This window comes from Prunus dulcis, chromosome 3, assembly GCF_902201215.1.
Source record: "Prunus dulcis chromosome 3, ALMONDv2, whole genome shotgun sequence".
Classification (NCBI taxonomy): Eukaryota; Viridiplantae; Streptophyta; class Magnoliopsida; order Rosales; family Rosaceae; genus Prunus; species Prunus dulcis.
Genome location: NC_047652.1, coordinates 13,604,871 through 13,618,248, shown reverse-complemented (window position 1 = coordinate 13,618,248; position 13,378 = coordinate 13,604,871). Strand labels below are relative to the sequence as shown.

General features: G+C 38.2%; 2 protein-coding genes across 2 annotated transcripts; both read left to right on the top strand.

The window, feature by feature from the left end:
• The first annotated feature begins 1,047 nt into the window (after positions 1-1,047).
• LOC117621804 (putative pectinesterase 63) lies at positions 1,048-2,570 on the top strand. The gene is made up of 4 exons (XM_034352350.1): positions 1,048-1,551; positions 1,663-1,869; positions 2,057-2,298; positions 2,396-2,570. The coding sequence occupies exons 1-4, from the start codon at positions 1,048-1,050 to the stop codon at positions 2,568-2,570; spliced, it is 1,128 nt and encodes a 375-aa protein (XP_034208241.1).
• Positions 2,571-12,552: 9,982 nt separating this feature from the next.
• On the top strand, positions 12,553-13,159 carry LOC117622851 (protein TRIGALACTOSYLDIACYLGLYCEROL 5, chloroplastic). Its single transcript, XM_034353632.1, has one exon. The coding sequence runs from the start codon at positions 12,707-12,709 to the stop codon at positions 13,109-13,111; it is 405 nt and encodes a 134-aa protein (XP_034209523.1). The 5' UTR covers positions 12,553-12,706; the 3' UTR covers positions 13,112-13,159.
• The last annotated feature ends 219 nt before the right edge of the window (positions 13,160-13,378 follow it).

The following is a 13,378-nucleotide window of genomic DNA, read 5'->3' as shown; positions in this document are numbered from 1 at the left end:
ATCATTACATATTATTTTACAATTAAATTGACAAGTTAAATGCTACTCCTTTTATGTTTTTTCACAAGAGAATAGTGAATTGATATGTTAGTAATGATACAAAATCAATTGCTAAGAAAACTAAGAAAAAGAAAAGAAAAAAAACATGAAATAGCAATACAAAAAAAAGGTAGGAGAATAATAATAAACAATAATTATATAGCGTAGTTTCACTTTTTATTTTTATTTTTTATACTTTAATAAGATAAATTTTAATTAGTGAAAAATTATTCTCTAATTTGATAAGAAAAAATAAAATATTTAAGTTGATGTTGAACAATATAGTATATAAAGAATAAAATCTCATGATACCATGGAAGGAAAGCCTAGCTTGGTTGCTCATATGCCTTTTTCTCCAAAGCGGACCTCTAAATGGCATATCTCGTATTTTTTAAAATTATTGAAGGTGATTTGGCAATGTTCCACATGGCTGCCACCAAAGGGACGGCGGTGGTCCAAGTGGTGGCCCAAACTTTGGGCACCCTTTTAAATAAAAAAGGTAAAACTGTCTTTTCCCTTATTAATTAAAACAGGCCCAATGAATTTGGGCCTTTTGATTGAGATTTTGCAAAATAAAATTCAAAACCCAGAACCAAAATTAATCCTTTATATTATGTGACTTATCTAATTTTTCCTAAGGTATATATGAACTTAGCCTTTTAATTGTATTTATAAAATAAATATTAAAAAAAAAAAAAAGTCTTCACTATAACATATAGAAAAAAAAAAATTTTAAATTATATGCTTTATTTTACCACGATGGAGAAAAAACATCTAACCGTCTAGCTCATAAGCACCAAAACAAATATACATGCACGTTTTGGTAATTTTGTGCTTTAATTTATTTCCCATTTGGATTGGGGTTGTTTTTCCTTTTGTTAACTAGATTTGCTTATGCTTCCTCGTTGCATTAGGATTTCCAGTTCCTAGAACCAATATATATACTAGGCCTAGCCTAATTAGAATTGTGTATCATTGAAACTCGAGGCAGCTTATCGCAATAACAAGATGGCTGGAAGAACGACATGCATGGTCATGCCTGCAGCTGGGTTTATAATTATAACAATTCTCCTCGCTGCTAGTACCACCGCTGCCGATGATTCGACACCGATACCTGCTGATGGTTCCCAAGTTGGCAGCTGGTTCGATAACAACGTCAAGCCGTTAGCAGAACGCAAGGGCGAGCTTGATGCCGCCCTTGTGACGGCTGAGGATGGTCCAAAACTTATCAAGGTCATGAAAGATGGAAGTGGAAACTTCAAAACCCTCACGGACGCCATTAATAGCATCCCTGAGAGGAACACCAAGCGTGTGGTTGTGTACATCGGAGGTGGAGTGTACAACGAGAAAATCAATATCCCAGAAAATAAACCATTTGTGACGTTGTATGGATCGCCAAAAAATATGCCAACTTTGATGTTTGATGGTACGGCTGAGAAGTATGGGACTGTCTACAGTGGTACATTGATTGTGGAATCTGACTATTTTAGGGCTGCTAACATTATTGTTACGGTACGTAATTATGAATTAATTAATTTGCTTTAGTTAGAGAAATGTTATATTATTCTAATTATGGTAATGTATGTATCATGGTCTCATGGAGTGGTTTAATATGATTTGCAGAATTCGGCGCCAGAGCCTGATGGGATAAGGTCTGGTGCGCAGGCTGTTGCATTGCAGATCTCTGGGGACAAGGCAGCCTTCTACAATTGCAAGTTTATTGGATTTCAGGACACTCTTTATGATTACAAGGGCTTGCATTTTTTCAAGGACTGCTACATTGAAGGCACTGTAGATTTCATCTTCGGAAAAGGAAAATCTCTCTACTTGGTATGTCTTGTAATAATAATGCCTCATAGTATCATACAATAATTTCTCTGAGTTCAGATCGTATGCTTGTTTATGTTAATTTTATGCGTTGTAGTGTTTATTTAAAAAAAAAATATATTGTTCTAATTAAATTTTCATTTATTAGCTCAAGTTGTGACACTAAATGATATAATATATTTTGGTGCAGAACACTGAGATACATGTCCTGGAGCGGAATATTACGGTGATAACGGCACAACAAAAGGATGCTTTAGAGGATAATGGATTTTCATTTGTGCATTGCAAAATAACTGGCACTACATATGTGAGGGGTACATACTTGGGTAGGGCTTGGGGGAGCAGCCCCACTGTGGTGTTTGCCTACACCGACATGGCCAACGTCGTCCATCCTGAACGATGGAATGACTTTGGCCACCCTGAACGTTCCAAGTAAGTAAGCAATTTTCATTATTTTTCTAAAATGTTTTCTTATTCTGGGATCCATTATTTATTATTATTTACATATATATGTGGTAATTTTTTGCAGCAATATGTTCTATGGAGAGTTTCAGAATTCAGGTCCAGGGTCAAACATAAGTGGGCAAGCACGCTACACTAAAAAGCTAAGTGATGCAGAAGCCAAATCTTTCCTCAGCCTTGGCTATATTCAGGGGTCCAAATGGCTTCTTCCTCATCTAAATACAAGATCCAGACATATATAGTATAGTTTAAGAATAGGAAATATATACATACATTTATAGTTCCCTATTTCTTAGGTGAGATTGAGCAAAGAGCGCCGCCAATCCTATACGTACATACAATACATGCACACAAGCAATATGTACATCTCATATACGTATTCGCCTATGGAAAAAAAAAAATAATGTAGTTACGTAGTTTGCTGTGAAACTTTCAGTTTATGGTTTGAATTTATAGCCATGGAAATTTTATTTATAAGATGAACATGTTCACATTATTTTACAAGTTGTGACGTTATTTCTTCATTTAGAATGCGTACAAGAATTCTTAATTAATTTGTAAGTTTCTTAGTTAAAATCTACACAATAACTTTCTTTGGGCCAGCTACTAGAAATCGAAAGTCTCTTTTGAGCGAGAATTAGTTAGTCGTTGGATCAAATTAATTAATTTGATCTAACGGTTACGAAATTGTGCCTCATCTGAAGACCCTCACTATAGAATGACTCATCCCTCGAGTAGCTTCCTAGAAAGACCATATCCATGCAAGGATATTAAAAAAGCCTTCAACTTTTGGAGTACACTACGCGTCAATTTTGTCTCTCCTCTTTGTTGCCTTTTTTCTTTTTGGGTCTGATCTGAACACGTCAAATTTGTCCTCGGTTTTCTAGTTTCACATTACTAGTTTCCTTTTAATTTTTCTTTTTAGTCAAGTTGAACTCCCAATGGAGATACTTTTCCACAAACAATTAGACTTTGAGTTTAGCGACCTTTTATTTACCCAAACAATTAGACAAGTAGTCTTTCGCATTGTTGGTAGGGCAACAGTTGGCTTTACTCCCAAATTTAAGCCTCTTCACAATCTATAAAACAGGGTAGTTTTGCCACACAAAAAGCAACAAAGAAAAGAAGAAGCAAAAAAAATCATGAAGGCTGCAGGCTCATTGGGTGTGGTTGTATGCTTGTTCTTGGTGGTGGTTGGTGTTTTGGTTGAGGTGGTTCCAATGGCAGAAGGCGACATAACGCCCAGCCAATGCAAGCAAGAGAAGGACCTTCTTGTGAGTGCATGCAAAAGCGCAGGAGAAGAACCCGGGTTTCTCCCCTCTCCTCGGGTTACGTTGTGGAGAGTTTTTCTTTCCAGCTTTATGCTGGGTTTTGTCTATTCCTTGCTTTTGCAAGGTTTTGTATCCATAGTTTTTTGGGGGTTCATTACCATCTTTTTGGGGCTAGATTGCTTTTAGATCTCTCTTTTTGGAGATAGAGCTTTTAGATTTGGTTGGATCTACAATCATTGGTGCTTTTGGATCAAGTGGGGATTTGGAGATGGTGTGATATTTATTAGAATGTCCTATTGGATGTTGAGTAGTAACACCTTCCACTTCGGGGTGTTTCCTGTCCCAAGTTGTTTGAGAGATTGTTCTATGCCTGGGTCTTCCTGAAGTATTAGTTTGCTGCAGGTTTTATGGGTCCTCCTCATTTGTAACTCCAAATGAGCTGGGCTTCAATTTGTACATTTTTTCTCTTGCAATGTTTGTGCCTGTTTGTTCATGTTTTTTAGATTTTCTGTTTTGTAAAAACCTCCTTTGGGGCTATATTCTTCCTATATGTATTATGGGTATTTACCCTGTTTATCAATGAATTTTATTGTTTAAAAAAAAAAAAGAAAAATGTTAAGTTTTAGCTTCAATATTGACCTTAAATTTTTTTTATAAAAAATCAAAATTGGCCTTATTGAACCTAGGAAGAAAACAAACAAACAAAAGTGAACCTATAAAATATCCTACCGTACTGTGCTGCCATATACTACAGCCTTACAAAAGAATGCTTACGTGAGGAGAGGATCCATTAGAGCATTTTCATCCATTTGTCATGGCAAAGGGTAAGGGATAGCAATGGCTGTTATTATTCATGTGAATAGTATCAACCCTTACAAAAGACAAGTTGTGTTTCCACCTATTGTTATGGCAAAAAGCAATTACTATTCACTTTCATTTTTATTTTATTTTATACTTAAATGATTAATTTGGATAAGATTTTTGGTTGGCACGTGTCAATATTTATTATAAAATTCACATCTCAAATTTCAAATAAATTTTCGGATAAGATTCTCTGTTTGTCGATATTTATTATAAGATTCAAATATCAGATTTCAAATAAAATTTTCACCCTCTACAAGTGCGCCACGTGCCCTCTCTGTTGGAAAATTTGGTTTATGAATACTGCTTTTTCTGTAAAGCATCACAAAAATACATATTAGAAAATTGTAGTTTACACTGATATAATACATAGGATAAATAAAATCAATGAAATTACAGCAAAATACTTATCTTTTGGGATGCAGAAGTTGGTCTCCATTGAGACTTTGAGTAGAAGAATAATTTTAAGTTGAGGCATGACTGTCCTTAAGAGTAGATTTCACCCCTCAAAGACAATGTCTCAGTCTAGCGAGGTTGTATGGCTGCCTACCCTCCAGGATAAAACAACCTATGACCCTCATATGCATACACTCGCAATACTTGGGTTGGATGAACAACTCGAATCTGTCCCTTGATAAAAGAAAATAAATTGGAACTCAAACTCAAGAATGTGAAGGAGAAAATAATGAAGAAATGTGCCAAAAATCTCTCACCAATGTTTTTCTTTTTTGGTGTATATATAAGCCTACCAACTCCAGTGAATGTTGGATTATTAACCAAGCAATTAAACCACATTTGCACATTAAGAACAAAACTCAACGCTATTGCTCAAAATAGTAAAATCTGATCCCAACTAAGCAATTAACTCACGCAATAAAGCTTTGGAATCAAAACCTTCAACGACTATTGTAAACCCAAGGCATTTATCTTATTTAAATGATAAAATAAATTGATACAACAAGTTAACGTAAATAAATCAATTAAAACCATAAAGGAGATAGCAAAACATACAACAAATTAATGTCCAATTTATTCAAAACCAATACGAAAGTAGTTTATAATTTTCATAAAATAGAATTAGACCGAACATTTAAAATTTCACTTTCAACATAAATTAGATAAATTAATTTTGTATTTTGAAATACTCGCAAAAATTCCAACAATCTCTATCTTTTAAATACCGTGATCGGGCAATGACCAAGTTAGACCCAAGACTCACACAACAAAATATCTTCCATGGTTGTCCAAGACCCTCCGGCTTCAATGGAAGAGGCCATTTGTATTTTTACACAAATGAAATTTAGTAGTAGAAAATTTGGTGTGGAAAGTGAATAATATTGGTATGTATTTATGGAAAAAAATTTCACCTCCTTGTGCCTTAACAAGTCCATCACCGCATAAATGTTTACATTATCAAGATGATAGTACAAGTACACTTTCATTTTTATAATGTAAAGATCCAAGTACTAAACACTTCGATCTAATATTGAAATTAAGTCAAGATCATCTCATCCTTGTGAACCTACTCATTAGCTTAAAATAGTAAAAGGTGTAGCATCATGGCTCACACAATCCCACTAAGTACTGACCTTACCCAGCTGAAGCCGAGTCTTGGCTCTCAGATGTGGAGAGGATATTTGAGGTTTTGCAGTGTCCAGATGGTGATAGAGTCCGTCTGGCCACTTTTTTGCTGAAGCGTAATGCTTACCATTGGTGGAAAGCTGTAAAAAGAGGTTATGAGAATTAGGCTGCCATTACTTGGGAAGAATTTCAGCGGGTCTTCTTCGAACAATTTTATCCACCGTCCTATCTAAATGCCAAGAAGTTCGAATTCCTATATTTGAAGCAAGGATCCATGTCGGTGTTGGAGTATGAGCATAAATTTAATGAGCTATCCATATTTGCACCAGAACTGGTGGCCACCGAATAGGAAAGATGTAGACGCTTTGAGGAGAGTCTATGGCTGGAGATCGAGGCAGTGGTTGCCAATACTTATCCAAACATGAGGGCTTTGGCCAGGCAGCGGAAAGGTTGGCGAGGAAATTAAGTATAAGTACTGGCAGGTGCCGCAGAGATGTATCAGGATTTGGTGGGCCAAGTCAGGGTCCATCAAAGAGAGGAGGATCTAATTTTGGTTCGGCTAGTAGAGGAGGGTGCACGATGCAGAGACTCACTACCCGAAATTGGAGAACTCATTTTGGCCCTTGTAGTTTCCTCGAGAAAGCTGCAACCTTGTTACCAAGCTCACCGAGTCATCATCATGACAGACTTTCCTTTGAGATCAATCATCCACAACCATGATGCTTCTCAATGACTTGTGAAGTGGGCTATAGAGCTAAGCCAATACGACCTCCTCTACTGGTCGAAGACTGCAATAAAAACCCAGGCCTTAGCAGACTTTGTTGCAGAATTCACACCATTAGCTGAAGAAGAGAAGCTGGTTAGCAAAAAGAAGGAAAGTTCAAGAGCAGACAAGACCTTCGCCGAACTTGAGCAACCCAGAGACATATGGCAGTTGCGAGTAGACGGAGCTCGAACCAATAAAGTGCTGGAGCAGGCGTCGTCATCATCACCCCGGATAGAACCATGTTAGCGCAAGCTATCACACTTGGCTTCCATGTTTCAAATAACAAGACAGAGTACGAGGCATTGCTCATTGGCTTGCACTTGACAAATGAGCTGCTGAGGTAGGCAGTCTTGACCAAAACTGCAAGCAGATAAAGTTAACCTTGATATGCTCGAAGAAGAACAAGAGAAGGCCATTGTTCGAGTTGTAGCTTACCAGCAGTAGCTCACATCTTGCTACAATAAGAAGTCCATTGTTCGAGCAGCAGCTGGCATCTTACAACAACAAGAAGACCATTGTTCGAGTTGCAGCTTACTAGCTCTACTCCAAGTAGGCTACGGGCCTCCCTTGCCTCTATTACAGGCAAGCTATTTCTCTAGTACGAACTCCTTGATGTGTATGTCCAATCAATTAGCCGTTTGACTTAGGACATGTGAGATATTTACCCAAAGTGGTGGATAAGCGTAATGTCCTTAATTATTGCTACTACAATTAATGAGGATATACCCAAGATTTGGGTTGATCTTTTAGTGGCATGTTGCCCAAGGATAAGTCATGTTGGGCTTATCCTCTAAGTTATCTAATCTAGGCTTAGATCAGGCAAGCGTCTGGACTTGTATTGGACTAGTTTGTCCATGGGCCTTTGACTATTAGAAGGGCCTCGTGAGGCTTACGTGGGCAACTTGGGCTCAGGCAGAGCCTTAAACTGCCAAAGGAAGCACCTTTGTCAGCTTTGGGGCAATAATTTCAACTGCCGTCATTTAATGCTTGATTGGATGCTTCTTATCTTCTCTCACCTTTTGCTAAGGGCAATTTTTTCCATTTGATTTCTTTGTCATACATGCGGCGTCTTATTATTGGTGTACGATTATTTGCTCCCACAATTATACTTAACATGCTTGAAGGAGTCAAACCTTTAGGTATAGATGTTTGAGTATTACAAACTCTAGCATGTTGTTGCTTATCTTGGTACATTTTAGGAATTATGATTTGTTACCAGTAATCCACTTATGAGATTCACTAAGATGCGAAGTAATGTGATACATTGAGAAAAGAAATATATCGTGCATAAATAGATATAATTGATTATATGTTATCTATCTTGATGCTATATATAATCATTTTCCAACGAACTCTCTTGCCCCTAGTTCCTTGACCCATTTAATTTCAGAACTTTCAGTACCACGCCTCCCTCGCAGAGCTGTAGTCATAGTGCCGGTAAACTGGATAAGCACATGCCGCAAATCCAAAGCATTTTCCCCGGCAGGTGGAGATGATGGAGGTGAAGGTACTGGTGGTGACGGAGGTGGTGATGGAGATGGTGGCGGAGATGGAGGTGGCAGATTCGGCCCCCATCTCTGACCGCGACCTCTCATTCTAGCTTGTTAAGCTGATATGGTTCTACACAAAAGAACCATAGAATCATTAGTCTCAACAATGCAACAAAAGTGCAAAAGTAGAAGGAAAATGAACCTAATGCTCTGATACCAAGCTGACAGGACCTGCCCCGGAATTCCCAGAAAACCGGGACAGATCCCTTCTATTTATCGACATTACCCCGATGTCGGGCCCACTTACTAAAAACCGAGACTTTCTACCAAAGTTTTGGCAGAATCTCCCCTGTAAATTGAACAAACCCAACAAAATTCAACTTGCATAACAATTACAAAATAATCTTAACCAGCAGCATGCTTTCAACATTTACAGTAAACACCAAATGGCCTCCGGCCTCACAAATAAAACCTAACATGGGCAATAACAAAGCATCTACTGAATTTAGTTTACAAGGACAACTAGTTGAGCAAAAAGAAATTACTCGAAGTCTAATCTAGTGATGATCACGATTCGAGGTCTCGAACACAGCTTGAAATTCTCCTCTGAGCGACTACTGTCTGGGGGTGCAAAACAGAAAACATGTGAGTGGACAAAAACCAAGTTTGCATTTAAAAACAACATAATAACCCCACCGTGTAAAAATAATGCCCAAAGCATGTAGATTCACAATTCATATTTAATATTCAAAACCATTAATCTCTGAAAACCCTTTAAAACCACAAACCACTCAATTCATAAACTTCATTCCCAAAATTATACTGCTCTTCCCCACCCACTATATATACTCTAATTGCTTTACACTCACACCTATATACATATATAAATATATAATTATAAATATACAATATACTCATCACATTACCTAGGTACCGGGAAAACAATCCAACCGGGGGATTGTTTGGCTAGCCCGTAGGATTTTCAGGTGCTATCCTGCGTCTAGGGATGAGCGGTCCAACCAGAGGATGAAACTTCATAGCTCACACACCGGAAATACCAACGCCACATGTAGCTCCAATACTAAGTCCTACGAGCGCAGACTACATCATCACACACCAGAACTACCAACGCCATGTGTGATGATTCCAAACAATGCACATAGTCTTCCCATACGCCGGAACTACCAACGCCACGTGTGAGACTAATAAGCAAGGGATGGTACTTACAGAGTGTAATCATATATCTTCTCTCAACAACCCCTCATACTCAAATTCTTTCACAATCTCACCTCAACAACCCAAGTATCCCACACATAGACAATATAGATAGAATTTCCCAAAAATCCATATAAACATGCTCACGATACCCAAATATGTTGAAACCCAAAATATATAGCCAAAGCTTATAAGAACATCAAATTCAACAACCGAATATATATTATCTCTCATATACCATTTAAAACATATGCATAAATCTTTCATCAATAAAACATGCGTATGATTGAAAACAAAGTTCACTCACAAATAGTCCCAAGCTACCCGACCCTGAAAGGGTCCCACTGGCTGGGTACGAGCGGTCGGAGCACCTATTTCGAGATACGAACCCTTAATTAATATAAAATCACTTCGAAACATAAATCACAAATTAAATACTTAAATCCCCAAGTTCCCAATGCGTGTACGTTGAAGAGGTATTCTAAGGTCCATCTACGCGTTAGAAAATACGTCATGAAAGTTTAATAAAAAAAAGGACGGTTATCGTAAACCACAACTTCGAATTATTGAATCGGAACATCCGTGCTCCGATTCACGATCCGCGAAATCCTTCACGATCCTAGGAGTGCCTAGATCAACATATTTTAATTTAGAAATGATCCAACGGTTAGAACCTATCGAACCCAGATAAAGCACAATATGCGAAATCCGTTCGATAGTCAAACGACGTCCGAATTGAAATCCGAGCGCACCTACGCACTTGTGACAACGTGAGAATTACAACTGGACAAATCATGGCTTCACCACCTTTGCCCACGCGCCACCACATGCTTCGGCAGCAAGTGGGTGTGTAGAGTAATTTCCGGCGACGAAAAAACTCCACACCACCGCTCCTCCTTCCTACCCTAGGTACTACTCGAGGCGAGAATCACTTTATTCAACTACTGGGGGGGTCCAATTTGGACGGCAACTGGCCGGAATTTCACTTTGAAATTCGGCCAAAACCTAGGTTTCGAAATCGGTATCCTAGACAGCAAATTGATCCAAACCTATGCAACAGACAGCTAGAGCAAGGAAAAAGAGAAAGAACCCTCACATTTTTCACCGAGATCGGGCAGCGGAGGCGGAGGCGCAACGACTGGAAAAATCGAAGAAAAACTAGTCAATGTCGCCGGCTAGAATCGAGTTTTTCGGCTGGGAAAATAGATGGTTCGGATTCGGGGCTTAAAGAGGAATCAATCGGGACCGGTCTCGGCCCTTGCCGTGGCCGAAGTTGAGAGATTCGAAGAGAGAGAGAGAGAGATCGGAGTCGAGAATGAGGAGAGAGAGAAAGGGACGTGTGCGCGCGAGGAGAGAAAAGGGAGTGAAAAATCAGATTTTTACCAAACTTGTTCGAAATATTTACAAGTTTGCCACTGGACTTATTTTGGTCTCCAAATCTTCGTTGCAACTCCGATTCAAGCTTACTGCATGTCTACGGATTCGTCTCAGCACGACCTACCCAAAAATACCAATCATTGCCCCAAACTCTTCCCTAATAAAAAAATGACCAAAATACCCCTACCCCAAGGATAAATTCGTAATTTCACTTAAATAATTTAAATATGGAATTAAATTTGGAGTCGGGGTGTTACAATTGTAGTAGGAATCAAATCAATTCTCAACCTAAGTAGGTAATATTCTATTTAATTGGGTATTCCTCAATTAAATTGAGTAACTCCCAATTAGGTTGAATAATTCCCAATTAGATCAAATAATCCTCAAATGAAAGGAATTATTTGACCTAGGGTCTGATTTAATTCGGTTCCCACAAGATCATATTATTCATATATATCTACAGTCCAAGTCCTCAGGTCAAGGTTGACCAAGTCCCAGTAGTAAGGGCATATATAAAATAATGGAAAATATCAAAGTTGTTGAACCATATCTTCTCAATCTATAAAAAAGAGGTGGTGTGTATGTACATGAGTTGTAATATTATTATTATTGGTAGAAATTAAATAAATAACAAATTATTAAGAAGGAAAAATAAATAATAAATTATGAGGGCAGTGGTTACGATATGGTTATTGGTGGTGCTTGGTGGCGGTGGTGGTGGTAGCGGCTTTGATGGCGAAATGGGACACACGAGCCCTAGCGAGTGCAAGTGCAAGCAGGTTTTTATGTGGCATAAAGCCTCTGCCTACTGCTGCCGGCAGTTTAGGGCCATGCATTTTGAGTGTGTTTGCTCCCATGTCACTCTCACTCCCAAGCTTACTAATTTGATCAACGTCCCGCGTACCATTAAACCAAATTCAAGCTTGTGGAAGACGAGTCCCTAACAACTTCAAGTGTGGCAGTCAGTACCCCTCTCTCTCTCCCTCTCTCTCTCTCTCTCTCTCTTTTGGAGGTGGAGCTTCTAGATTTGGTTGGATCTACAATTATTAATTGGTGCTTTTGTATCAAGTGGGGATTTGGAGATGTTGTGATATTCATTAGAATGTCCTATTGAATGCTGAGTAGTAATGCCTTCCATTTCGTGATGTTTCCTGTCCCAAGTTGTTTGAGAGATTGTTCTATGCCTTGGTCTTCTTGAAGTACTAGTTTGCTGCAGGTTTTATGGGTCCTCATTCATAACTCCAAGTGAGTTGGGCTTCAAGTTGTAAATTTTGTTCTTACTCTCTTGCAATGTTTGTGCCTGTTTATTCATATTTTCTAGATTTTTTGTTTTGCAAAAACCTTCTTTGGGATTATGTTCTTCCTGTATGTATTCTAGGTATTTGCTCCGTTTATTAATGAATTTTATTGTTTGAAAAAGAAAAAGAAAAACTGTATAATGTTAAAGTTTTAGCTGCAATGTTAGCCTTGAAATCATTTTATAAAGAATAAAAAATTGGCCTTATTAAACCTAGAAAGAAAACAAAGAAACAAAAGTGAACCTGTAAAATATCTTACCAGACTGTGCTGCCATATACTAGAGCCTCACAAAAGAATGCCTCTATGACGAGGACCCATTATCTAATATCTATCCATAAGAAACATTTTTAGAACTAGGAGATGGAAATGGGACAAAATATGTGAAGTTACTGTCAGATATCTATCCAATTCAAGATAAGAAACCTTTTTGGCACTAGGAGGAAAAGAAGACGAACAAAACCAATATCCAATCAATTAAACCAAAAGTTACAATAACCTCTCGCATTTTTCCCTACACCATGAAAATCCAATCCAACATCAACGCCGACACTGATTCCTTCTGGACTTGGAAGCCAAGCCCTTTCAACGAGAAGCAGCAGAACGAAAATCGATTCTCCATCGCTGAAATTTTCCAGAGCAGCCAAAAAGCAGAGAGAAAGGTGTTGCTGGGGCCTGGAGCTGGAGCTGGAATTGGGTGCGGTGCTGGAGTAGGGTTTGGACTAGTTGGAGGGCTAGGATATGGTGCTTGGCCATTCAACCAAGTAAAGCTGGTGTTTGGGGTTGGGCTGGGTTGTGGGATCGGGGTCGGATTCGGGTTTGGACAAGGAGTTGGGTATGGAGTTAGCTCCGACTCTCTGGAGTCTTATGTATCCAAGGAGAGTTCAGATTCCAAGGAAGGGATTCAAGTGTATCAGAGATATTGATTTTACAAATGCTTTTATTATGTCCATGCAATTCACATTATTATGTCATCTGTTCTTATTCACACTCAACCAATACTGTCGCTTATTCTTTAACAATGGTTGGAGCAAAAAAAATAGTGAAATCATATCTCACAATGAGCATGAACCAAAACGTATCAATGCACAAATGGCACAAATTGGAAATTTTATTTGGTTTTTGTAACACCTAATAATATACCCTAGACCTATAAAAATATTAACACTTGTTATAAAATAACCTGAGATATG